We start from the raw sequence: 27,978 nt of genomic DNA, 5'->3' as shown, positions 1-27,978 counted from the left end.
ATTGTGCAGAAAACTTTAAAAGCCAAATTGACCTTTACCTGCAATTAAGTAAAATACGACAGAGTGAAAAAGCTAGAATTTACTTCGGGTGTACGGTTCCCTTTGAAGATTACTGTTAAAACTTATGCTCCCAGGCTGGGAAGGTGGCTCAGTGGTGGAGTCCTTGCCTCACACGCATGAGGCCCTGGGTTCAAATCCTCAGCACCACAGAAAAGAAAAAGGCCGGAAGTGGCACTGTGGCTCAAGAGATAGAGCGCTAGCTTTGAGCTGAAGAGCTCAGGGACAGCACCCAGGCCCAGAGTTCAAAGCCCCATAACCGACAAAAAAATAAAAAAAAAATAACTAACTAACTAAACTTATGCTCCGGCTTGATCTAAGTTATTACTGTAGGTTCTGAACATCAGATTTAATAACTACACACCAGCAAGGTATTTATACTCTAATGGCATGTGACAACCAGGAGAAAAAAGAAATCACTATTTTGCTGGATTGAGATGGATTAAGTTGTTAGTTTCTTGAGGGTGAAAAAGAGCTAATGAATCTATTATAGGGAGAACATATCTGTGGCCTTTCTAGAATTTTAATGGATTAAAAGAAAAATGAGGGCTGGGAAGTTAGCTCAGTGGTAGAGTGCTTGCCTTGCATGCCTGAGGCCCTGGGTTCAGTTCCTCAGCACCACATAAGCAAAAAGAAAAAAGCTGGAAGTGGTGCTGTGGCTCAAGTGGTAGAGCACTAGCCTTGAGCTGAAGAGCTGAGGGACAGCGCCCAGGCCGAGTTCAGACCCCACGACCGGACCCACCACAAAAAAAAAAAAAAAAAAAAAAAAAAAAAAAAAAAAAAAAAAGAAAAATGACCTCTCAGGCCAGCTCAGGCAGGAAAGTTAGATACTTGTCTCCAATTAAGCACCAAACCCCCCCCCCCCCAGAAGTAGAGCTATGGCTCAAGTGGTAGAGGGCTAGCCTTGAGTGAAAAAGCTCAGGGACAGCACCTAGGCCCTGAGTTCAAGCCCCAGGACTGGCACCAAAGAAAACAGTGAGTTCCGGTTCATGAGCTGGCATTCCTAATCACAGAATCTCAGAACTTCAAGAGATTTTATTGTTCAACTAATCAAAGTCATCCGAAGCATAAGAGACTGCAAGAGACTAGCAAGCAGAAACGTAAGATCTGGTCTACAGTTTTGTCTTTTAAATTTTCAATTGGTTGTCTGATTTTGAAGGGAAAAAAAAAAACTTGGGGAAAGTTTATATAAAAAAAATGAGTCCTTCCCATCCCTTGAAGAATCAGTAAGCTCTAATTCTGATTCATGGTTGTTCATGACAAGATCCCACGGAGGCTAATGAGTGACTGGGTCTTTTAAAATGAAAATGTACACTCCATTTCACCAACTAATAATACATCGGGCCTACTCCCAAACTAGATCACCTATCCAGCTCTGTGGGTGAGTTTTCACATCCACAACTTCAATAATGGGAAGTCATCCTGAACTGTGCTCAGTATGTTCTTTTCAAGTTAAACAGGTATTCATACCCCTTTCTTCCCATATGGGCCCTCTCCTCCTCAAGCCCTCTCCCAAAACAGATACTTTCTTTCACCTGTAACATTAAGGAATAACACAACAGTCTTAAGATTGGACACTCAGCTGAGCGCCAGTGGCTCACACCTGAAATACTAACAACTAAGGAGGCCAAGATCTGAGGATCCTGGTTCAAAGCCAGCCCAGACAAAAAAGTCCATCAGACTCTTATCCTCAATTAACAAGTAAGAAGATGGAAGTGGAGGTGTGGCTCAAATTGTAGAGTGCCAGCCTTGCCAAGCAAGAGTGTGAGGCCCTGACTTGAAGCTCTAATACCAACACACGGTATCATGTAGGCGTGGGGATTTTTAATCCCGGGTATTAAAATCTGAAGCAGCAGCCTTGCCCAGAGAGCAGGCCAAGTAACAGGGAAGGCTAATCAATCAGAGCTTGAAGACAGGAGCTGGGGAGTGAGGGAAGAGGGAGCCGGCCAGAGACAACCAAATGTGATCAACTACCAGGGCTGAGAGTAAAATGACTGCTGGAGGATTGTGAAGAACAAGGGGCTAGGATACACATGCCAGATGAGGAAGGGAGGGAAGACATGCAGAAGGAGCAGGGAGCTCAGGTGCAGACAGGCAGGGTCACTTCTGGAGAAACCCACCTGCATGGTTTCTTGGGAAGGCTCTGCTACAGAACGTGAGCTGGGCGCTGGGGGCCTGGCAGTGGTCTGAGGATCACAGATCAAAGTCTGGCGGGGGGGGGGGGGGGGGGGGGGGGGCGGGGGGGGGGGAGGGCCTCCAGAGCTCCTGGAGCTGGAGCCTGTCTGCATGTGTGGGGGGTGTGAGCGTGAGCATGGTAGGCAGGACAGATGTCTCCTTCATCCAGGAGGGTTTGTCTAGAAAGGAGGCAAGAGCTTTATAAAGCCCGGGATGTGAGTGAGACGCAGAGTGGCAAAGCACCTAAAATCAGAGCCTTACCTCCAATTAACTAGAAAAAAGCTAGTATGGAACTGTGGCTCAGTGGCAGAGTGCTCGCCTAGCATGTACGAAGCCCTGGGTTCAATTTCTCAGTACCACATACACAGAAAAAGCCAAAGGGGCGCTGTGGCTCAAGTGGTGTAGAGTGCTAAAAGAAGCTCGGGGGTGGGGGGAGCTGGGAAGGTGGCTCAGTGGAAGAGTAGCTTGCTTTGCATGCATGAGGCCCTGGGTTCGATTCCTCAGCACCGCATAAGCAAAAAGAAAAAAGCCAGAAGTGGTGCTGTGGCTCAAGTGGTAGAGCACTAGCCTTGAGCTGAAGAGCTGAGGGTCAGCACCCAGGCCCCATGACTGGACCCCAAAAAACAAACAAACAAACAAAGAAGCTCTGGGACAGTGCCCAGGCCCTGAGTTCAAACCTCAGGACTGGCAAAATTCAGTTAAGTTGTACCTTTAGCCAGGCATTATGACATTCGTCGGTAGTCCCAGCTATTCAAGAGCCAAACCAGAAGGGTCACTCCAACCTAGACATTCAAGTTGCCAGTCTAGCAGCATAGAAAGACTCCACATTCTGTAGGCACCAGTACAAGTGAGTACTAAATGAGTTAACTGACCATCATACTAGAATTCCTTATGTCCCAAATAAGAGACAATGTAGCCGGGCGCCAGTAGCTCACACCTGTAATCCTAGCTACTCAGGAGGCTGAGATCTGAGGATCACAGTTCAAAGCCAGCCTGGGCAGGAAAGTCTGTGAGGCTCTCATCTCCAATAAACCACTAGAAAACCGGAAGTGGCACTGTGGCTCAAGCTGTAGAGCGCTCGCCTTGAGCTGAGGAGCGCAGGGACAGTGCCCAAGCCCAGAGTTCAAGCCCCACAACCAACCAAAAAACCCAAAAAAAACTGTCAATAGGCACATTTCAGAAACTAAACATCAGGGGCTGGGAATGTAGCTTGGTAGGAGAATGTATACTTAATATGCAGAAGGCCTTGGGTTCCATTCCCAGCACTACAAAGAAGGGGGAGGGAGAGAAGGAGGGGATGTTACAAACTTAATCACATTGTTAAGATCCAATGGTGAGGCCCAGTACTTGTATTTTGCAGAAGCCAATGTTTACGCCTCCGCATTTAGTACTAGCCAACACTGGTGGTTCACATTTATAATCCAGTCTACTTGGAGGCTGAGATCTGAGGACGGAGCCAGTACCCAGCAGGCAGGCAAATACTGGTGACCGTTGCTAAATTAACCCGAAAAAGAGTGGGTATGTTTTGAGTGGCTGAGCACCAAACCAAAGCAATGAATCCACTGACAACCCAAAACTCCTAGCTACTTAGAGATAAGCGAATCTAGGTTCAAAGCTAGATCTAAGACTGGATCTCCAAATAGGGAGCAAAAGCTGGCTGTAGCTGGCGGTGGTAGAGTACCAGCCCAGTGGAGCAAGACCACCACCAGGCCAGTCTGGACCACAGCACTGCCATGCGACACACACCTGCATGTGCATGGGCCCTGCCTTCTCTACAGACTCAACCTAACCATAAACCTCTACTGATGTCTTGCTTTTGTTTTCTCAACATTGTTTTGTTCCTGCATCAGCCTTCACAACCTGCCACAACCTTGACAAGTTTCTAATGAACTTCTTTTTCAAGAGAAGGCTGTTTTAAATTTTGACATGTACTTAGCAGCGGTCTGGAATTTACAAGATAAATGGAGAGCCTAATGTCAGCCTTCAGATTTCCCTATCTTGTCTTACAGCTAACATTTCAAGTATGTGTTCGACGGTAATAATGACTTGCAGGGAAACCTACGCTCACATCCGACGTACATTGCATCACATCCTTGCACTCCGGGGAGCTCCAGATGGACCCTTACACTAGATTGGACAGCAGGGACTGATGGACTTGTTCCAAAGCATTAAGCCACCATCTGCAGCCTTTTGTTAATTCCCTCCATCTCATCTGTTCCATTCTGAAATCTTTTTATATACCCATTGCACCAGTAACCAAGATTTGTCCTGCACCTAGCTCCTTCCCATAAGGCAGAAATAAATATAATATTATTCTCAACTAAACAATGTTTTCACATTGTTCTTTAAATCCTAAAACATTACTCTGTATTTAACAGCAAAAGTACCATGCAAGGCACTTTAGAGTACAATACTCGGTCACTAATGACACAGGAACTTGTCATGAAACGGAGAGAAAATTATCATTTTAGGTCATCTTTGTTCTGCTGCTAGGCTTGGCTCTCTCCTGGTTCTATTCTCAATTCAAGCCACGATATGTTGTGTGAGCTGTACATTAAACCCAAATTATTTCTAACATCTTTTCCGTCTCTTACTGTCTGCCGGACTCCAGAACGTGTTGAAGTTGCCTGTACACAATAAAGAGCATTTAACGTCAAGTGAGAGTCCAGCAATGATGTCACTGTATGAGCAACCCCAGAGCTGGAGGCAGAGATGGGATGTAGGGCTACTCAATCCATTAGGACAACCTCAAGTTTTCACAGACTGCGTAGGCTACACCGTGAGATACTGTTTCAGATAAAATCAATCAATATATACAACCTGCAGTTCCTGGTGGTTTTTGTTGTTTTTCTGTGTATGCATGTGCACACCAGCACATACAGGCACACATGTGCATTATCAGTACTGGAGCTTGAACTCAGGTCAGGGCCTTTCACTCAGTTCTTTTGCTCACAACTGGCGTTCTACCACTTGAGACAAACCTCCACTTTAGGCTTTTTGCCTATTATTTGGAAATAGAACTCTCACAGATTTGTCTGCCTGGGCTGACTTGGAACCATAATCCTCAGATCTCAGCCTGCTGAGTAGCTAGGATTATAGGCAGGCATGAGTCACCAGGGCCCAGCTATTGCTTCTTGCTTTGAGACAAGGTCTCATTGCATGGACTAGAATTCACTATGTAGTAGCCTAGGTGAAGCTCATACTCACAACCCTCCTGCCTCAACTTCCCTACTAACTGCGCTGGGATCACAGACATATACCTACACCCACAGTGATCACAACTCTGCTTTTAGGAAATTATTTCTTTCAGTTGTTCATTCATTCATTCAGTCAGTCAGTAAATATTTTCTGAGCCATCGTACAGAGAAGATGACAAACAGATCCTGTGGATATAAGTGTGAAGGAGATAAGATCCCTGCTGATAGGACCCATATTATTAGAGAACCATTTTCGAGAGAAAACAGACAAACTGAAGAGAAAAAGCAGGAAGAAATGAGTTGGCAAAACAGGGAGAAGGTGAGATGTGAATGCTATTTTAAGCCTGGTGACCATAAATAAGAGATATCAGTAATGACTGAAGCTTACGGGTGGGAAATACTATTCTCTTCATTTACTTTTAATTTTTTATGGTGATGGGAGTGGGGATTGAATTCAAAGGCCTCATGCTTGCCAGGCAGGTACACTAGCTTCCACATCTCAGTCCTTTTTCATTTGTACTACTTATATCTGGTTCTTGCTTGCTGCCTGGTTTTGTACCTGGGCCCCAATAGTATTGCACTAACTGGGAGATGATGCATACCACCAACACGCAGCTTCTTCAGGTGAAGTAAGAAAGCTGGGTTGGATTCCTCAGCACCCCACACACAGAAAAAGCTGGATGTGGCACTGTGGCTCAAGTGGTAGAGAGCTAGCCTTGAGCAATTGCAGCTCAGGGACAGTGCTTAGGCCCTGAGTTCAAGCCCCAGGACTGGCGATGATGGTGATGATGGTGGTGGTGATGATGATGATGATGATGATGCAATTAGATTGTATAAATTGCTGGGAGCAGTTCTGGAGATTCACATTCTAACCAAACTCCAGACAGGAGTATTGTAGAACAGGGTTTCTCAAGCTCATCACTGCTGGCATCTGAGTCAGAGTTCTGTGTTTTGGAGGGCTGCCTTTATGGACTGTAAGATATCTGGCACTACCCCTGGCCTCTGCCATCAGCACACACAGACTTTTCCAGAGTGAGAAAAATACTCCTGCCTCTAGACGGTGCCAATCACCTTGTGTCTGTACTTCTGTCAGAAGAGACCTGGCTTCTCTGTATCTTGATAGCCCATCTATATGAAACAAAGGCTGGCTTATTTTATGTAAGGTCATCTTACACCCAGACAACTTCTGTTCTCAAAGCCCAGCCCAGATCTTGCTCAGCACATTATCTGTGCCTTTTACAGCTAGGGCCTTTCCCTTTCATCAATTACTAGCACCTGAAGGACTGTATGCAGTTTTACATTTGTATTATTTGTGGACTTATACTTCCTATGATGCTTCCCTTTAAACCGTATGAAACATCCCCCACATACACACAGCAGCCTGGGCAGCCAGCTAGGAAAGGGCACACAGCTCTGTACTTGTTTGTATGCCTGGTCCTTGGGCTTGAATTCAGGGCCTGTTGTCCTTCAGTTTTTGGTTTTTGTTTTTCTTTGTTTTTGTTTTTGGTCGGCCATGGGGCTTGAACTCTGGGCCTGGGCACTGCCCCTCAGCTCTTCAGCTCAAGGCTAGCACTCTACCACTTGAGCCACAGTGCCACTTATGGCTTTTTCTGTGTATGTGGTACTGAGGGATCAAACCTGGAGCTTCATTCATGCTAAGCAAGCACTCTACCACTAGGTCACATTCCCAGCCCTGTCCTTGAGCTTTTTGTGCTCAAGGCTAGTGCTGCTCTACCACTTGAGCCACAGCTCCACTCCCGGCTTGTTCTGGTAGTTAACTGGAGATAAGAGTCTCATGGATTTTCCTGCCCCGGCTGGCTTCAGGAAGGGGACCCTACAATTGAACTCTTCAGTCTGCCAAAATGCTAACTACGTAGGAAATGGAACTAATTCAGCTGTTTCTGGTGGTTTTTTGGGAAAAGAAAAAGTTCAACACCCTCCCAAACTTGCTCCCAGAGTTCTTTCCAAAGAGAAGTTTTAGCCCTCGCCTCCTTTCCTCTGGTGCCACAGGACTCAAATACCCTTCTGCAAGTCATCTTTGACCTTCAATGCCCAATGGCTGTTTTCCACTGTCTTTCTCCTGTGTCTGGATTATTACTCAGCAATATCAATCCTGTGACGGGGAGCAGAATCACTTTTTTTTTTTTTAGTCGGTCGTGGGGCTTGAACTCTGGTCCTGGGCGCTGTCCCTACGTTTTTCAGCTCAAGGCAAGCACTCTACCGCTTGAGCCACAGCACCACTTCCAGTTTTCTAGTGGTTTATTGGAGATAAGAGTCTCATGGACTTTCCTGCCTGACTTTCCTGCCTGGCCGTGATCCTCAGATCTCAGCCTCCTAAGTAGCTAGAATTACAGGCATGAGACACCGGAGCCTAGCAGAATCGCTCTTATCTGAATACTCTACTGACTTCCATCACTAAGCCACCACACCTACCTGGAGCTTAGGGGTAGAGGAGAATCTGCAGTGATTACTGACATTTTATTATTTGCAGCCAGAAAAATCATACTTGATACACTTCTGAGTTCAATGTGCACAGGGTCGATCATCTAGTTCTACCCAGTGTTTCAATGGCAAATGACCTTTCCCACTATGACGATCTTCTTTCACTCTGTTCTGGCCCAGCAACCAGTGCTAGATTTAACATACACACAGGGCACACAAGAGTTCTTAGCCTAGAACTTTAAAAGTTTTCCCACTACCTGAAGAAAGATGACTAACAGTGAGCTGATATGCAAGGCTTACTGCAGCAATGCCTCTGTGGTCTCTCTCTCTCGACCTTTTTTTCTACCGGTCTGTATAAGGAAATAACTCTGATCCGGCCAGCTTTGCTAACTTGAACTCCTGAGTCCCGGAAGCTCTTCACTCATCATCATTGCCTCCCCCTGAGCTACTGGTTGCTTTATAGATATAACATGGGTTTTCTACTATATTGTAACAGATCCTTCTTGATAAATTTCCCAAGGCAACGGTAATAATCCATACAACTTCAGCATTAATAATGAAAAGAATGGAAAAGAGAAAGATTTTTTTTGGGGGGGGTCCGGTTGTGGGGCCTGAACTCTGGGCCTGGGCGCTGTCCCTCAGCTCTTCAGCTCAAGGCTAGCGCTCTACCACTTGAGCCACAGTGCCACTTCCGGCTTTTTTCTTTTTGCTTATGTGGTGCTGAGGAATCAAATCCATGGCCTCATGCATTGCAAGACAAGCACTCTACCACTGAGCCACCTTCCCAGCCCAAGAAAAAGATTTTTTAATTCCATTTTTACTTTAAAAAGCTGCATATTGGCTGGGAATGTGGCTCAGTGGTTAGAGTGCTTGCATACCATGCATGAAGCCTGGGGTTTGATTCCTCAGTACCACATACACAGAAAAAGCTGGAAGTGGTGCTATGGCTCAAGTGGTAGAGAGTTAGCCTTGAGCAAAAAAAAAAAAAGCTCAGGGACAGTGCCCAGGCCCTCAAGTCAAGCCCCAGAACTGACCAAAAAAGTTGCATATTACAGAAATGGAAGTACAGGAATAAAGATGGGATCTATCCATCACTAATGTGAAAACTCCAGTCAGGAGGCTGTCAAGTAGATCCTTTTCCCAACTTATCCCAGCATGATGCAAGCTGGTCTGTGTGCCATTTGTAACACACGGGGATTGAGAAGAAAGGTCAGAAACAATAGATAAAAATCAGTACATGTGTAAGATATTCACTCAAATCTATATCAGTCTAGGAGTGGGAAACTTCTCATTATGGCAACCTGAGAAATCTTTGAACACCTTTCCCTCCATAAAGGTGTACCAAACGACTCCAGGAAATAAAAAAATTCTTATCCATATGTAGGATTATTTACAAACAATCTTTCGGGAAAAGAGAACACACAATAAAAATGGAAGAAAGGATTTAAAGTAGATCTGTTAATTTAACGGACTTTGTCAAGCAAATCCACCATCCCTGGTGTGCTATTTATTGTGCCTAATAGAACTAACACTCAGGGAAAAAGTAGTCATTAAAAAGGACTGGTCAGAAGGGGGAAAACACAGCAAACAAGCCAGCTTTAAAAGTTTCTCAGTTATAAGTGAGTTACTCTGAGGGAATTATCTGGAGGTGACTTTAAAGTTTAACATTAAAATATGAAGAAAGGATCATCATGGCCCCATCACTCCCCTATTTTCACTTTTTTTGGGGGGTGGGGGGATGTTATGGATGGACGGAGGGGCATGAAAGACCAGGCGCAGTCTGCTATCATGTTAGGTTCAGGTTACCTACTGCCAAGTCACACAATTACTCCAGAAAACCTGCCTAAGGAATGCGGGCTGCCTGTCAAGGTTACAAGCTGTCCACTGCAGTGTAAGATATACAAGAAAATGACACCATGTAAATCTCATAAAGGTCGCATGGTATCAGGAACTTTAAACGAGAAAATAAATACTATCCTCCATCTAGTTTTGTATACTAATTTCAAGTCAGCATACATAAATACCACACAGCACACAAGAGCATTACTGTAAGGGGTCACTTGCTCTGTTAAGAAAACACTGCTTTTGGCTGTGAAAGTAACTGATTTCACACAAATTCTAGGATTTTAGCACCTTAATGCAGGCCAGAACTCTACCCCTCCTCCACCAACCCCAGAGCAAGTCCCAGGACATCAGGAGAAGAACACAAAAATGGAGTGAAGAGAAAACAAAGGCAGGGGGTTCAGGACTTAACCCCAGCTGAGAGAGAGAGAACATCATTGTGGCTCAGAGGGCGAATGCTTGCCTGGCAGTTACAAGACCCTGGATTCAATACTCATCTGTAAGGACCAAATGAAATAGCCCAGACAAGACTAGGTGATAGGTGCTTCCAGAAAAGACAAGAGCAACGGGTAAGAGGAAAACACTGCCTTGATGTTCTGTAATATGTTCCCTCAAGAAGCTCAAACTCTTCGCACAAGTACACTAGGCTGCCTAGGTCACCACCACAATGCCATCCTCTCTAGAAACCATCTACCCATGGTAGATACCACCTTGGTATCTTTGCCTGGAAACCCATTGACATTCAAGAAATCATGAATGATTATTAGAGTTCTGTCATTTTGAAACTGATGGGAAAATGAATGTGTTATGTGTCCGGAACACATATTATCACCACCATCACATGTGCACATGCATGCGCGCGCACACTCTCTCTCTCTCTCTCTCTCTCCCTCTCTCTCTCTCTCTCTCCAACTCAAGTCCTGAACTTTTGACCTGGTTGCAGCTGAGCTGAGCCCCCTCCCGGGTCCACCAGGGCACCTGCTCCAGGGCTGACAAGAGTGCTGGCAGGCAATGGCCGCAAGGCTACAACAGCACAAAGCAGCCAGCCTGCAGCAGAGGCCTTTATAGAAAGAGCCAGGCAGCTTCACATCTCCCTCCCTACTGCTCCAAAACATGCTTCTTTAATGATTCCCCAAGAAAGGAATAAAACCTAACATCTGTTTCCCAGGTTTACTGACCTGTACAACCGCTGACAGCATGCAAATCTGGAAGCCTCGCAACTTCCTTCAATTTCTCTAAATGTGAATACTGAAGAGTTTGAATGGGAGGGAGGGGATCACTGTTTTGTGGTGTAGAGCCAGGGACACTCCTCGGTGTGCACCAGTCCCCCACCCCCAAGGACATCTCATGTTGGCATCTGGGGATGTAAATTACAGGGATGTAAATTCTGTCTTGCTTAATTTTGTGGAACACTATCAGGACAGCCTAAAATACAACTGGGCGGCTCAGTACAAGCAACCATCTGCCCTATGACCAGGTGAGGCTCAGGGCTAGATTCCTGGTGTGCTAAGGGTCCAGAATGAGGACTGGCCAAGCACAAGAAACACGCATGTGCAGCGCAGAGACGCGAGGGTGGGAGGGCGCCGCCAGGCAACTGGGTTTCCATCTAGCTGTGTGACACCCTTTCTTTCAGGGCTCCCATAGCACATGCACCATTCTGCCACATGCCCTGTCCCTGAGCTCACTCTGAAAAGGAACCACAACTGGACTGCAGGTCATCTCTCTGCCATTGAGTCTGGGTTTCAGATGGCTCATCCGTGCAAGAATTTTATGTTAGATGAACTCTAGGTATTTCACAGACCCAAAATTCCGTGATTTTAGGAGTGTTTTTGAGCATGCATAACAAGCATGGTGGCGAACCCTGGTCAGGATCTGTACCACCAAGTAACGATCTACCAAATGAAACCTACAAATCCATCCTCGGCGCATCTGAACTAGGGATTTCTTCTTTCTGTTCAATGTCCAAATTACTTTTAAAATAGCTTCTGAGGCTTAAAGATTAACCTTTCCCTCAATTAGACCTAAAATTGTGAGGAATTCTGGAGGATAAATGTCTTAAAACTATCTTTTGCCCTTCTTTCACTCTTCTTTGTTCTGTTGTATTTGAGATCCTCGTACATAGAACCACAAATAAAACCCAGGTCTAGTTTGTGGCTTGCCTATCCTCCATGCTGCAACCTCATGTATGAAACTGAGACCTCTTCAGAGAGCGGTGTCACCCACCCTCATATATTTTCATTTTTCACTGGGTGCTGTTCATTGCTTTTTTGTTGTTCCGTCTTCATATTAGCCTCTAGCAAACACTAGTCCACATCTGTCGAAAACATGGGCTCAGTGTCTTTCTCAGTAGTTCTTACTGTTAAAAGAGCAATGGTCTAGGCCGAGGAGGTGGCTCAGTGGTAGAGTGCCTGCCTAGCATGCATGAAGCCCTGGGTTTGATTTCTCAGTACCACATACACAGAAAAGGCCAAAAATGGCTCTGTGTCTCAAGTAGCAGAGAGCGGCTCAGGGACAGAGCCCAGGCCCTGAGATCAAGGCCTAGGACTGGCAAAAAAAAAAAAAAAAAAAAGGAACAGGCTCAGGATCTTTGTGATTCTTTCCTCAGCAATGCTATTTGGGGCCAGATACACCTTTTAGTGAGGAGCAGCACCATAAATTAAACTACAGTGACTAAGGGATGGGCCTCGCTCTGTGTGCCCGGCTGGGCTTTATTTCTTACAACCCGTTGACAGACTTCATCCAGGATTTACTGATTTGCTTATTATCTGGCTCACTCCACGAAAAAGAAGGCAGTTATTTTTGTGTTGTGTTTACAAGTTTCACACCAGCACCTACTCGACCTGCCTAACACACAAAGGATGCTTTATAAATATTTGCTGAAAGAAACATCAACTCTCCCCGCTATAATCCTAGCTACTCAGGAGTCAGAGGTCTGAAGATCACAGTTCAAAGCCAGCCCAGGCAGGGAAGTCCATGAGACTTTTATTTTTGCCAGTCCTGGGACTTGAACTCAGGGTCTGGACACTGTCCCTGAACTTCTTTGGCACAAGGCTAGCGCTCTACCACTTAAGCCACAGAACCACTTCCAGCTTTTCTGTGTGTGGTACTGAGGAGGTGAACCAGGGCTTCATGCATGCTGGGCGAGCACTGTACCACTAAGCCACATTCCCAGCCCCTCCATGAAACTCTGATCTCCAAGGAACCACCAGAAAACCTGAAGTGGTGCTGTGGCTCAAGTGGTAAAAAATGCTCACCTTGAGCTGAAGAGCTCAGAGACAGTGCCCCAGGTCCTGAGTTCAAGCCCCAAGACTAACCACCACAACAACAACCAAAGAAATAGGAACTCAGCTGGATGCTGGTGGCTCATGCTTATCATCCTAGTTATTCAGAAATCTAAGAACTGAGGATGGCAGTTCAAAGCTAGCCTCAGGCAGGAGAGTCCAGGAGTCCTTTTTTTTAAAAATCAATTGTGAAGCTTCTAAACTCTGGGCCTCCCACACTGTCTTGATCTTTTTTGCCTAAGGCTAGAGCTCTACCATTCTGGTTTTCTGGTGGTTCACTGGAGGTAAGAGTCTCCCAGACTTTCCTGCCTGGGCTAGTTTCAAACTTTGATCCTCAGATCTTAACCTCCTGAGTATTACAGGTGTGAGCCACTAGCACCTTGTGGAAGATAGCTAGCCTTGAGCAAATGAGCTCAGGGATAGGGGGACAGGAGAGAGGGGAGGGGTCAGGGAGATGAGGGGAGGGAGAGATGAGGGGAGGGGAGGGAGGAAGAGAATGAGAGAGAATGAGAGAGAGAGAGAGAGAGAGAGAGAGAGAGACAGAGAGACAGAGAGACAGAGAGAGAGAGAGCCCATGCAAGAGAGAGAAGAAAAGAAGAAACATGATCTTGCCCCTGTACTCAGTTTCAGTAGAAGGCTTAAAAAAGATCTTCTGGCCAGGTACTGGTGGCTCATGCCTATAATCCTAGCTACCCATGAGGCTAAGGCCTGAGAATAATGGTTCAAAGCCAGCCAGGACAGGGAAGTCTGTGAGACCCATCTCCAATTAACTACCAAAAACCATGAAGTAGAGCTGTGCTCAAGTGGTGGCGTGCCAGCTGTGGCCAAAGACTAAGGGACAGTGCTCAAGCTCCAGTACCAGCATACACAAAAGAACAAAGGAAAGAAAGGGAAGAGAGGGGGAGAGAGGAAGGAAGGGAAGGAGGGAGGGAGGGAAGAGAGAGGGAGGGGAAAGAGGAAAGAGAGGAGAAAGACAGAGACAAGACAGGACAGGACACCTGGGCTCTGGTAGTTCATGCCTGCAATCCTAGCTACAAAGCAGGCTGAGATCTGAGGATCATAGTTCAAAGTCAGCCCAGGCAGGAAAGTCTGTGAGGCTCAGGTGTTACAGCACCAGCCTTGAGCAAGAAAAGCTCAAAGATAGTACCCAGCACCAATACAAAAACAAAGGCCAGTATGTTTCAATTAAAATAGTTTCCTGGGAGTGTAGTTCAACAGTACAACACCTGCCTGTCTAGTACACTAGAGACCTTCTTTCTTGATCCCTAGTCCTGCCAGGAAAAAAAAAAAATACATGTTTCCTCACTCAGTCCACTACATCTAGTCATCATGAAATGAATACCCTAATCAGGGCTAACTTATTATTTCCTGTAGTTGAGGCCTCTTAAACCTTTGATTGAAGAACCTCCTTCAGAATTGATTAAAATGTTAAACCACAAACACACTGCCAGCAGATTGTGTATAAGTATACGAACTCAAAAATCTACCACCCATCCTTTGGCACCATGTTTAGGAACTGTTGATTGTATTTTTAAGTTCCTCCTAACCTTTAGTCTTTTGGGGGGGGGGAAGGGAGGAGCCAGGTTGGGGCTTGAACTCAAGAGCCTGGGCACTGTCCCTGAGCAGCTTTTGCTCTCTACCACTTGAGCCACAACACTACTTCTGGCTTTTTCTGTGTATGTGGAACTGAGGAGTGGAACCTAGAACTTCATGCACACTAGGCAAGCACTCTACCACTTAGCCACATTCAGTACTTATTTTAATGTGTAAATTCATGGCTTGTGCTCCCAGTAAGGAGTTAATCCAAGGAAACACCAAGTATAACATTCAAGACTCAGCATATTATACCCAGGTGATCATGCGGGTTAGGTAAGGGACTTTAAACCACATAAAACCACAATCAGAGCCCAACACCAACCAGTGACTCACAAATATAACCCTTAGTTACTCAAGAAGCTGCCGGCTGAGAATCAAGGTTACAAGCTAACCAGACACACCAGCAGAAAAGTTCAAGAGACTTTTATCTCCAATTCACCAGCTCCACAGATAGAAAGCCAGCCATGAACAAAAAAGCCTAGTAAGATTCAAGGCCCAGACTTCAAGCCACAGTACTAACCAAAAAAGAAGAAAGAACTAGAAAGAGACACAGCAAAGCTAAAGATTAGGTTCTCAAAGGCAAGAAGCTCATTAAAAGATACAAGAAAGCAATCAATTAATTTTCATTATCCTGCTACCATAAGAACTACATAAATGATTCTACATGAACATTTCCAGTTCCCTCGGATCAGACCACTGAAAAATCTCCCTTATCAAGTAAGGCACTAGTTTCTGAGAAGACTACTTGGTTAGGGGAAAGTGCTAAATCTCTGAAGAAGAGACCAATTAACTTTTCTCTTTGGAGTCAACAAAACTTAGCCAACCTAACCACTAAAATATTAAGCAATTACATGCTAGATTAAATAGAATACAAGCTGGGCAACAAGCTAGGTGGCTCACGCCTATAATCCTAGCTCCTCAGAAGAATGAGATTTGAGGATCACAGTTTGAAGCCAGCCTAAGCAGAGAAGTCTATGCAAATCTTATCACCAATTAACCACCCCAAAATCAGAAGTAGAGCTGTGGCTCAAAGTGGTAGAGCACTAGCTTTGAGCACAAAAGCTCAGGGATAGCACCCAAGCCCCATGAACAAAAAATAAACAAACAATTGTGGCTCTGAGCTACTTTTTTCTTTTTCTGGTCGGTCTTGGGGCTTGAATTCTGGGCATGGGCGCTGTCCCTCAGCTCTTTAGCTCTAGCCAGCGCTCTACCACTTGTTCCACAGTTCCAGTTTTCTGGTGGTACACTGAAGGTAAGAGTCTCAGGGACTATCATGCCAGGACTGTCTTTGAATCGACATCCACAAATCTCAGCCTCCAGAGTAGCTAGGATTACAGACATGAACCACCAGCACCCTGCTCTGAACTACTTATTAACTGCCAATCTTCTGACAGGACAGTTATGAGCCTAACTAATATTATCTACTTCTATATAAAGCACATAGTAGGTACTTAATGATGCCAATGATTTAATTCAGTGTCACTAATCCACTGTCTTAACCACCCGAATACTTCAGTCTCCTCTGAAAAAATCCCTACTATATGACACAAATACATTGTGAATATATTTAGAAACTTATAAATATGCAATAAGCTACAATGTTACAAGTTCTTAATCTCATGGCTGATAGTGGGTTATTTCAAATTTTTACGTTTTTTTGCTATAATATTCAAGCTTTATATATAATTTTATGCAATTGTATGTGTGCCCATACTGGGACTTGAACTCAAGGCCCAGGCAATTATCCCTAACCTTCTTTTGCTTGAGGTCAGGACTCTTTATTACTTGAGTCGAAGCTCTACTTCTAGCCTCTGCCCCCCTTTTCTAAAATAGTTTATTGGAGATAAGAGTTGCACGGACTTTCTACCCCAGCTGGCTTTGAATCACTATCCTCAGATCTTGGCCTCTTGAGTAGCTAGGATTACAGGCGTGAGCCACTACCACCTGGCAATTTTATGTTATTATTTTTTAAACCACAGTTAAACAATGTAAAGGATCATTAACCGCACACTCACAGATTTCTGGACTGATGATTACAAACACTTTATTTAGGGCACAGAAACATTGAAGTCCTTAGATATATCTCCAAGCCAGGTGCTGGTGGCTCACGCCTGTAATCTTAGCTATTTAGGAGGCTGAGATCTGAGGATCACAGTTCAAAGCCAACCTGAGCAGAAAAGTCTCTGAGACTCTTATCTCCAATTAACCACCAGAAAACAGTAAGTGGTGCTGTGGCTCAATGTGGTAGAGCGCTAGCCTTTAACACAGGGGCAGCACCCAGTCCCACAGTTCAAAGCCCCATGATCAACCAAAAAAAAAAAAAAATCTCCAAATGATAAGAGGCTAAGGAGTTTAATGGTAGAAGCCTTGCTAGCATGAGACCATGTGTCCAATCTCCCAGCTCCCAGCACCAGGAAAAAAAAAAAGTATGTTGCCTTTCCTGAAGAAATCCTCTATATTCAAGGCTGAAGTAAAAATATTTTTAGCATGCCAATATAAAAACATCAGCCCTTCAGGGCTGGGAAGGTGGCTCAGTGGTAGAGCGCTTGCCTTGCATGCCTGAGGCCCTGGGTTCTATTCCTCAGCACCACATAAGCAAAAAGAAAAAAGCCGGGAGTGGCACTGTGGCTCAAGTGGTAGAGCGCTAGCCTTGAGCTGAAGAGCTGAGGGACAGCACCTAGGCCCAGAGTTCAGGCCCCACGACCGGACCCCCAAAAAAAAAAAAAAAAAGAATCCTTGAGGATTCTACAAATCCAAATGTTCAGCCAGGTGGTGATCAAGAGTTAAAAAGAGAGGAAGAGATCTGTCCCACAGGTGAAAACTGGCTTCCTTTAAAATAAAATAAAACAAAACAAAACACAGGCTGGGAAGTTGGCTCAGTGGTAGAGCGCTTGCCTACCATGCATGAAGCCCTGGGTTCAACTCCTCGGTTCCACATACACAGGAAAAGCCAGAAGTGGCGCTGTGGCTCCAGTGGTAGACTCTTTTCTCCTATAACCATGCCAGGCTGGCATGTTAGCTACTCTGGAGGCTGAGATCTGAGGATTCTGGTTAAAAGCTAATCAGGGCATGAAAAAGTCTGTAGGACTCTTACCTCCAATTAACCACCAAAAAGCCTGAAGGTGAGCCTTGACTCAAGTGGCAGAGTGCTAGCCTTGAGCACAAAAGTTCAGGGACAGCACCAAGGCCCTGAATTCAAACCACAAGAATGACACCAAAAAAATTTTAAAGCCAGCCTGGAGGCAGAGCTCAAATGTTGGAGCTCCAGCAGTGAGCAAGGAAATTGAGAGGCTGTGAGTTCAAGCCCCCATTAGAGAAGAAATGATATCCAACTTCTACCTGGTATTATTCACCATTTCTATCTTTTTTTTTTTTTTTTGGGGGGGGGTCTGGTCGTGGGGCCTGAACTCTGGGCCTGGCTGCTGTCCCTCAGCTCTTCAGCTCAAGGCTAGCGCTCTACCACTTGAGCCACAGCACCACTTTGGCTTTTTTCTTTTTGCTTATGTGGTGCTGAGGAATCGAACCCAGGGCCTCAGGCATGCAAGGCAAGTGCTCTACCACTGAGCCACCTTCCCAGCCCACCATTTCTATCTTTTCAAGTTGCTGTACATTACCACTGTAGGGCCTAGGACCTAACCTAGGAATCTTTTCTTTTTTTCTTTGCCAGTTCTGGGCTTGAACTCAGGGCCTGAGCACTGTCCCTGAGCTTCTTTTTGCTCAAGACTTAGCACTCTACCATTTGAGCCAAAGCACCACTTCCGGCTTTTTCTGTTTTATGTGGTGCTGAAGAATTGAACACAGGACTTCATGTATTCTAGGCAAGCACTCTACTACTAAACCACATTCCCAGCCAGATTTTTTTTCTTAAACAGTCAGGCCAATAAACTATTTGATATTTTTTAATTACCTAAGAAAAATGAAAATCAATTATACTGAATCAAAACTGATTAGTGTCCTCAGTTCTTCACAGTTGAGTCAAGTTTGGTAGACAACTAATTCAACATTTCTCAACTTTTGAAAATTTTTTTTTTACTTAAAACATAGCCATATCGCCCATCATCCTAGCTCCTCACGTGGCTGAGATCTGAGGATCATGGTTTGAAGCAGCCTGCTCAGAAAAGTCTGTGAGAAGAGTCTTATCTCCAATAAATACCAAAAGTCAGAAATGGAGCTGTGGCTTAGGGGTAGAATACAAGCCTTGAGCCCCCCCCCAAAAAAGCAGCAGCTCAGGGGTGTGCGTACACATGCACACGTGCACACACGTACACGCACACACACAAAGGGGGGCATATCAAAATAAATACACATGATCTACGATAGAGATACAAGAACCAGAGCGTTAAGTAAGTAGGTTACCTAACGTCTCCAAAGAAAAAGATGTGTGAAGAATACTTACAGGGCGTACATGTTGGAATCTAAATAGGTATCTGAGGTGTTTTTCAAATTGCATATATTTTAAGTGAAAAGAAAAAAGTTATTCCCAAGGAAGACTAGAATTAGAAGACAGTCACTTCGGGTGTCTGCACCAGTCACTGTGTAAGCTACAATCACTTCTCATTTCTCCTTTAAATATACTTGACCTCTTCAAACAATCTGCGTTTCTCTTTAGGAAGTGAGCCCGCTAAAACTCAGAAGCCACACACGTGTAGGACCCAGGACAAATCATTCCCAGGCTGCTGGGAGCATGGCTGTCTTCAGGCTGAAATGAGCCGACCTCTCCTTTTCCATCCACAAAATGGGGTAAACGGGGGACCCGGGGACCCGGGCCGTTTCCCCCCAAAGGCTCTCCTGACGCAGCGTCCTCGCCAAGGTCCCTTGGAGCCCAAGGAGGGGGTACTGGGTGCTGGGCCCGGAGGCCTCCACGGAGAGACGCAGCCCTGATTCGCTGGCCGTCGTCGGGGTGTTTTTTTTTCTGCTGACCCACTAAGGAAATTCAGAACATTCGGGAGTAACTGTCAGAAAACCAACCAACCAACCATTCAACCATCCATCCATCCAACCATCCATCCCTCCTGCGGACTTCAGGCTCGCGAGCCTCGGCTGCCCGGATTCTAGTGATGGGGCTCCCACCGAGAAGAGGGAAAGTCGTTAGGTACCACAGCCCCCTTCCCCTCTCCCCCTCCTTCCTCCTCCTCCCCCTCTTCTTCCTCCCCCCCCTTCCCCCTCCGCTAGAGGCAGCCCGCATCGCATTGTCCCGCGCTCCGCGGGAGCTCCAGCCGCTGGCGCCTGGAACCCCGCTTCTCCCGGCCGGAGCTCGCCTCCCCGGCCCCGGGAGCGCGGCTTCCCACGCCGGGCCGGGCGCAGAGCCGGGGGGGGGGGGGGAGGGGGAAACATCAACACAACAACATCAACAACACAACAACAGGACAACACAACAACCACCACAACACAAAAGCCGTGCAAGTTTCCAGCCCCGCGCCCTCCCCACCGACCCCCCCCCCCCGGGGCCGGACTGGGCCGGGCGCGGCGGGAAGACGTGGCGCCAGACTTTCCCCGAGGCCCCGGGAGCCCCCCCCCCCCGTCCGGAGTTGGCGGCTGGGCGCCGCCGCCTCGCTGGGGAGGGACGAGCTCCCGGCGGCCCTGGCCCGGCCCCGAGGAAGCTCGCGGCGCCTCCCGCCCGCCCGCCAGGCTCCCTGGCGGCCCTGACAAAAGCAAGCTCGACCCCTGACCGCAAGCGGGCGCCCCGCCAGACGTACCGGCGGTACGGGGAGCGCCGCCCGGACTCGCCGGCGGCCCCGGCCCCGGCCCCCTCCCTCACGACACCGTCCTGACCTCCAGCCCGGCCCCGCCGCTCACCTCGATCTCGAAGTCCGGCAGGCAGCAGGCGGTGCAGAAGAGCGAGCAGAAGTGCGCGATGGCCGGCACCTCCCACCAGGAGCGGAGCTCGCCCAGCCCCGTGGCGCCGCGCTCCTCCGGGCACATTGCCGCGCCAGCCCACGCCCGCTCGCTCGCTCGCTCGGCGGCCGGGCGGGCGCCGCGGCTGGGCCGGTCGAGCCCGCGCGCCGCCGGCTCCGGCTCCTGCCCCGCGGCGGCGCCTCAGCGCCTCGCGCCGGCTCCCGCCGCGGCGCCCGCGGCTCCGTGCGACCTGTGGCTGAGGTGCGCGGCTCGGCTGGCCGGGGGGTGCGGGCGGCGGCGACGGCGGCGGGGCCGAGTCTTCGAGGCAGCCGCGGCTTGGGCTGTCGGCAGGGTCCGCGCTCGCCCTGTCCCGCGGCGGCGCTGCGGCCGCCCCTGGTCCCCCGCACAACATAATCCACTCAGCGCCCGGGAAAACAGATGGGGGTCGGGGCCGCCACGCGGAGGGGCGAGGTCTGCGCGCCACAACAACAACCCCACCAACCCCAGGCGCAGCCGACGCTGCGCCTGCGCGGCGCGTGCGAGAGAGCGAGCAGGGGCGGAGGGGAGGAAGGGGCAGGGCCTGAGCAGGTCCCCATTCCCCCTCCCTCCCCGGCGGCGACCCCGAGGGTCGTCCGGGTGCGCCGGCTCTCGCCAGGCCCCGCGGGGTCTCCCAGCTCCTCCCTTGGCCCCCGGCCGCGCACGTGTGGGAGGGAGCGCTCCCAGGCCCGCGCCGGCCCCTGGACGGCGGGGTCCTGCCGAAAACAGCAAGGAGTCAGACCCGGCCCCGACGCCTGGGGTCGGGGGCCGCAGCGCCCACTGGGCCTGACCGCTGCCCGGCCCCGGCCTCTGCTTGGGCGCGCTCGCACCGCCCTCCTGCGGGGAAGGCCGGCCCGGCCCGACCCCCCTGGGCCCCGCGAGCCTCTGTGACCAGCGCTGGGAGGGTGGGATTTGAACTCAGGACCTCGTGCTTCCCTGGTGGGGCTCTAGATGCACGCACGCTCACGCGCACCCTCAGGCCCCCCACAGGGTCCTCCATGTGCGCCCCAGCGTGCGAAGGCAATCCTCCTACAAGCGTCCCCTTCCCGCCTACCTCGGATGGTCCCTCAGTGGTAACAGCCACACCACCAACACACGCGTGCGCACACCACGCACAGATCTGCATCTGCACATGTGCACAGTGGTAACAGCCACACCACCAACACACAAATGCGCACACCATGCACAGATCTGCGTCTACACATGTGCACAGTGGTAACAGCCACACCGCCAACACGCGTGTGCACACCTCGCACAGATCTGTGTCAGCACATGGCACAGTGGTAACAGCCACACCACAAACACACGCATGCGCACACCACGCACAGATCTGGGTCTGCACATGTGCACAGTGGTAACAGCCACAGCCACACCACCAACACACACGTGCACACACCACACACAGATCTGTGTCAGCACATGTGCACAGTGGTAACAGCCACACCACCCACACACGCGTGCACACAACAGGCACAGATCTGTGTCAGCACATGGCACAGTGGTAACAGCCACACCACCAACATACGCGTGCGCACACCACGCACAGATCTGGAGTTCACAACTAGATCTTTTAGTGTAGAGAGGATGATTAACTAGGTCGTGAGCTGGAGTGTCTTTGATCTTCCATGCTTCTGCGGGGCAAGAGTGTCAAAAAAGGAATTTTGATGAGACTGTATAAGATGGAGAGAAATGAACTTTAAAATTCCCACAGATACTTAAAGTAATTCTTATGAGAAGTTAGAATTGAAGAGATGTAGGTATTAATGCCTACTGTCAGGAACCATCCCTGCTTAGGTGAAAGGCAAAGGAATATATAAAACACAATTATAGTCTCCAAATCTAGAAAATATTCCAGTTCCTCACCTAATGGTTGAGAAGCAAAGCAGCACAATATATAAATTATTTCAAGAAAATTAAAGAACACAAAGCAGCTATTCCCCTATGGTCAAACAAAACAATATTTGAAACAACCCCAAGAATACTAAAGGCAAATTTTAAGTGTTCAGCTTAAAACTTTCACAGTACTTAGTTGAATAATTTGAGTAAATATTTCTTCTGATATAAAAAGAAAAACTGAAACACAGAAAAACATTTTCCATTGCTAAATATCAGTATTATTTTTAATTAATACATTAGGGAGAAATCATGTATCATAAATTAATTCCTATTTTGATCATTGAAAATCTGTAACAGAATGGGAGAAAATATCTTCATCTTTATATTACGGAATCTTTGGATCTCATTTATGTTTTTGTCTTTTTTTTCTTTGACACATTTTAGATGTCCAAGAAATGGAGGAGGTGATTAAGACCTGCCAGGAAGGTCCAGATGAATGTCTGTGTGAAGTAGCAGTCACAAAAAGTAACCCAGTGGAAGAAAGAGTGAGATTGATAACATGTTTATCACAGCATTATTACCATAGTTAAGATGTAGAACCAATCCAGATGCCTCTCAGTAGATGAATGGATCAAGAAAATGTGATACACACACACACACACACACACACACACACACACACACACACACACACACACAAAGACACACACAATGGAATTCTATGCCTCCATCAGGAAGGACATTGCCCCATTTGTTAGGAAAGGGAAAGACTTGGAAAAAATTATATTAAGTGAAGTAAGCCAGGCCCAAAGAAACATAAATCCCATGGTTTCCCTTATTTGCAATAAAAAAGTATGTCTAGGACAACCAGAAAAAGTCAAAAGCTATGTACATATGACCATATAAGATGATGTTAAGGGAAATGAACCCCAAGACAGGGACACAAAAGGTCTTTTCTTTCTTGCTATTGTTTTTAATGTATTTAAAGTGTACTGTGTGTTTGTTTTTTGTTTGTTTGTTTCTTTGGTATGTTCCTCCCTCATGGTATAATCCCTGTTTTTACTGTATTTGATTCCAGTGACCTGCATCTTGTATATACACTTTTCTGATCTGGGGAGGAGAAGGGAAAAAATTCTTAAATAAGGATACAGGTTGACCCATTGTAACAATGAGATGTACAAGACACTATGTTGAAAATGAACTTTACAACTTCACCCAGCGGGGAGCCATGGGGGTCGGGGGAGTAATTGTGGAGGTGGGAAGGAAGGGATGATAGAGGAAAAACAAAGTAGGAGTCAACACTGCTTGATAGGAAATGTACTCATTACCTTACTCATGTAACTGTAACCCCTCTGTAGTATTTTTATAATAAAAAATGTATTTAAAGAAAACTACCCTAATAGACTTCAAGACTAGTATAAGAGACATTCCTTCTAAATTGTTTTTCTCCCAATTAGATCATAAGATGTCTTTTTAGCACCGAGTCCCTTCTAAACTGTCATTTCACTCCAACTTTGGATAAGAACTACTGGGACATCACATTCAGGCAACGAAAAAGGCCTCTAGGGACAAAGCTTATTCCAGTGATGAAGAACCATTCAGATTCTAATAGTATGAAAGTAAGCATTGAGACAGGGGATGTTGTCAGATTCCAAATGGAGTCATTTCTGTCATACATTTCAAAAGTAATTAAGCCAAGAGATTGTAAAGAAATGGTTGATAAGCATGGTTTTCTGAAGCTAAAGCTTGTCGACCTTTCAACTAGCCAAAAATCAGAACTTTAGCTTTTTCTATCACCCACTATTTTGATGAGTATCAGAAACCCAGATACCCCCACCTAGGTATGGATACACTCAGCTTCTTACGGACAGGATGGTGGTCCTACCTCTGTTAATATGCCTAAAGATTGCATAAGGCATAAGGACAGAAATGGAAAATACAAATTTTCCCATGTGATTTATAAAATTCTGTCACTTCAGGCAATTTGAAGGCAAGTTTTACGTTCTAGAATTAGGAAGTATGTCCATGAGAAGGCTTTGATTTTGAAAACTGGAAAAGAAGCCATAAAGAACATTTTCCACCTGTTTTCTTCAGGCACAATTTTCTTGCATAGTCAATATATCAGACTGGTATACTTTCAACTTCTTTACAGTAAAAATAAGAAACCTTACATCTTTTCAGACAGAGGATGAGGAGGACTGCAACCCACAACTTCATCTTGGGAGTAACAGAGATTAGAAGAGTAATTTTCCATGAAAAGTTTGTTGTTGTTGTTTAGTTTTGGGTCTTAAACTCAGTGCCTAGACACTGTCCCTGAGCCTATTTGTCCAAGGCTAGCACCCATGAGCATATTTTATTGCTAGTGTCAGGGCCCTGATTCAGTACTAACAAAATTCTGAGTTACAAAATGAGGACACCTGAATACAAGTACCTGAGAATCTTGATTCAGTAATTCTCCTGTTGAGTCTGAGACTGCAGAAGTGGCTCTTATTGATTGGGAGCAATTCCTACATTTCCTTCACTCCCAGAGACTTGCCCTCTCATCATTTGGAGGCTGCTGGACAAGGACTGATTTGCAAGATACTTGAGTCAGGCAAGTTCTATGCCTGCTGTGTGAGCAGAAGGTACAAATTCAGCTAAGACATGAGGTGGAGCCAGAGGGTTTGCTTGGGATTATGTGCAGAAAGTACACAACTAAGGGCAGAAATAAAGAAGGGACAGGAAGTTTATGTACTAGAGGCCCCTCCTGAGGCACTGGATTTAGCCTCTTGGCAAAGACATGAAGGAGCTATGCAAGCCTGTTTGTTCAATCACTGGAAAAGAGGTTCTACACCTAGTGAGGTAGAATGCCTGAGTTGTGATAGTGGACAGTGTGAGAGATGTGGAGTCCCTTACAGTGCTGAGCAGAAATACTTCTGACAGGTAATGTTGGACTCCTGCATAAGAGAGGTGATTCTGAAGACAGCCTTGTGCACTATGTGTTCAATTGAGCAATACAAGTGTGATGGCCACCAACAGCTAGTCCTGTAGGTCATGACCAGGTGAAGGTGCAGGTAAATATGTTTGATAGAGTCAGGGATGAAAGGACTATGACATGGTATAGTACACTGGTGTGGTATAATACAGGAACTATGTGAATGACAAATGCAAATAGGATCCAGGACAACTTCCATTTGAATGGAGACAAAGTCAATTAATAAAACATAGCAACAACAGGACAAATCATGTCCCCTACTAAGGAGGATTGAATCTGTGTTGAGGTCCAAAGCCAAACCCTATGACTAAGTTTCCTACAGAGACCAATTTGTGCTGTTCAGATGAAAAGCTGCTCAGATGAAAAGCCCTTTGATAAATATCATGAAGAAAAGAAACAATGTTTTCCTTTCTAACATTTTATTATTCAACATAAATATATAAGGAATGTAAACTTAAACATTACAAATAAAATTTTATGCCATCCTTATTTACTCATAGTGAATTTACAGTTTCTTATGCTGAACTCTTTTTGACTAGCACTTATGTAAATTTTCTATTTCTCATGAGAATGTAAAAAGTCAGTAACTTAATATTGATTTGATATAATTGAAAACTACAGTCACTTTCATGAAATGAAAGATCACAAATAATCTTACTAATGTATGACTTGTACCAGGAAATTTGGCTTCTCTAAACGTTGAGAATTTTTAGTGGTATTTCATGACTGTGACAACAATTAGTGAATTTCCTATTTTTAAAATGTGCATTTTATTATACTTTCGACTAAGAATCTGTTGAACACATTTCTAAAACACATAACTCTCCAAAAATGAGTTTATGGAAGCATGGATATAATTTTCAAAATATTTAATCCTTAGCTAGGTCAATTTTACACAGAAAATTATATATTTTGAAGGAATATTAGACAATATTTTCATATTAAATAAACATTTTGAAATGGTTACCACCATAAAGCTAACACACTTAACAAAGTACATACTTATATGCATGTGACCAGAACTCAGAAAATTCAAGAATGTATTTTTATTGTAAAAATACTGTACAGAGGTGTTATAGTTACATGAGCAAGGTAATGAGTACATTTCCTATCAAGCATTGTTACCTCCTCCTTTGTTTTTCTCCTACCATCCCTTCCCTCCCACCTCCACAACTACCTCCACCCCCAACCCCCGACCCCCTTCCCTGCTAAAATTGTAAAGTTCATTTTCAACATAGTGTCTTGTACATCTCATTGTTACAATGGGTCAACCTGTATCCCTATTTAATCATTTTGTTTTTTCCCTTCCCCTCCCCAAATTAGAGAAGTGTATATACAAGATGTAAATACAGTGCAAATATAAATACAGTGAAAACAGAGGTTATACCATGGGGGAGCAACATACAAAGAAACAAAAAAATCACATGGTACATTATAAATATGTTAGAAACAATAGCAAGAAAGGAAAAAACACTTGTGTCCCTGTCTTGGGGTTCATTTCGCTTAGTATCATCTTATATGGTCATATGTACATAGCTTTTGACCTTTTCAAGAATGTATTTTTGATGCCTTACTAAACAAATCAGTTGTGGAAAAGGAAATAAAAACAAATTATAAATCCTTGACAGTAGGTTAGACCATGCAGAAGATCGAATTTCAGGGATTGAAGATAGCCTAGATATTATAGAGAAAGAACATACAACTATCCAAGATATGATAGATCTATTCAACATTTGGAAGACATCATCAGAAGGCCTAATCTGAGGATAATTGGTGTAGGTGAGCATCTAGAGACAGAAGTTAATAGTCTAGGAAATTTATTTAACAGGATCCTAGCAGAGAACTTCCCAAACATGCAAAAAGATAAGCCAATGCAGATACAAGAAGCTTTTAGAACACCAAATAGACCAGAAAAGGACATCCTACCATAACATTAGAATCAACACAGGATCAATTCAGTTAAAAAAGATTCTTAAAGCTGTCAAGGAGAAAACATTAATGACCTATAAAGGGAAACCAATTAGAATAACCTCAGATTTCTCAGCAGAGACAAAGTAAGAAGAGAGTGGAATAATGTATGTCATGCCTTAAAGACAAACAACTATCAACCAAGAATGCTGTACCCAGCTAAACTCTCCTCATAACAGGAGGTCAGATGAAAATCTTCCTTAGCAAAGAAAAACTGAAACTATATCTCCACCAAACCAGCCCTACAAAAGCTACTTAAAAATGTTCTACACATAGAAAACCAACAAGACCACAATAAAGACCAAGAAACCACACCCAAACTGAGAATCCAAGAAGTATAGGAAGAACCCAACTTTTGCATCCCCCAAGAAGGTGAATAACATGTCAGGAACTCCCAAACACCACTCAGTCCTAACTCTCAACATTAATGGACTAAACTCTGCATTTCAGTTACATAGACTGTCTAGTTGGATTAAAAAGCAAGATCCTACTATCTGCTACCTTCAAGAATCACACCTTGCTCATAAAAACAAACATATTCTGAAAGTGAAAGGCTGGAACAAAATCTACCAAGCATAAACAGTCAGGACTTGCAATTCTAATATAAGATAAAATAGCTTTCAAATTAAAATTACTGAGAAGAGATAAAGAAGGTTGCTACATACGAATTAAGGAATCTCTCCTTCAGGAAGATATTACAATTCTAAATATCTATTCACCAAACAAACCGTACTTTCCC

The 27,978-nt window shown here is 45.6% G+C and overlaps 1 protein-coding gene across 4 annotated transcripts in view; it reads right to left on the bottom strand.

Annotated features, from left to right (window-relative positions):
- LOC138834535 (collagen alpha-1(III) chain-like) overlaps positions 1-20,927 on the bottom strand; it is a 45,857-nt gene extending 24,930 nt beyond the window's left edge. The window contains exons 1-2 of one of the 4 annotated variants that reach the window (XM_070033068.1): positions 20,387-20,927; positions 18,987-19,513 (exon numbers count right to left, since the gene is read on the bottom strand). In XM_070033068.1, the coding sequence (XP_069889169.1) occupies positions 19,212-19,513; positions 20,387-20,837 (753 nt within the window). In that variant the 5' untranslated portion in view covers positions 20,838-20,927 and the 3' untranslated portion in view covers positions 18,987-19,211. Of the gene's footprint in view, positions 1-15,583; positions 19,514-20,386 lie in introns of those variants that run through there. The other 3 variants (XM_070033069.1, XM_070033067.1, XR_011374177.1) reach the window with 3 other exon arrangements.
- Between the last annotated feature and the right edge of the window lie 7,051 nt (positions 20,928-27,978).

This window comes from Dipodomys merriami, unplaced genomic scaffold (assembly GCF_024711535.1).
Source record: "Dipodomys merriami isolate MVZ:Mamm:240054 unplaced genomic scaffold, mDipMer1.0.p SCAF_2185, whole genome shotgun sequence".
Lineage (NCBI taxonomy): Eukaryota > Metazoa > Chordata > Mammalia > Rodentia > Heteromyidae > Dipodomys > Dipodomys merriami.
The sequence above is the reverse complement of the archived record's forward strand: the minus strand, read 5'-3'. Positions and strand labels throughout refer to the sequence as shown.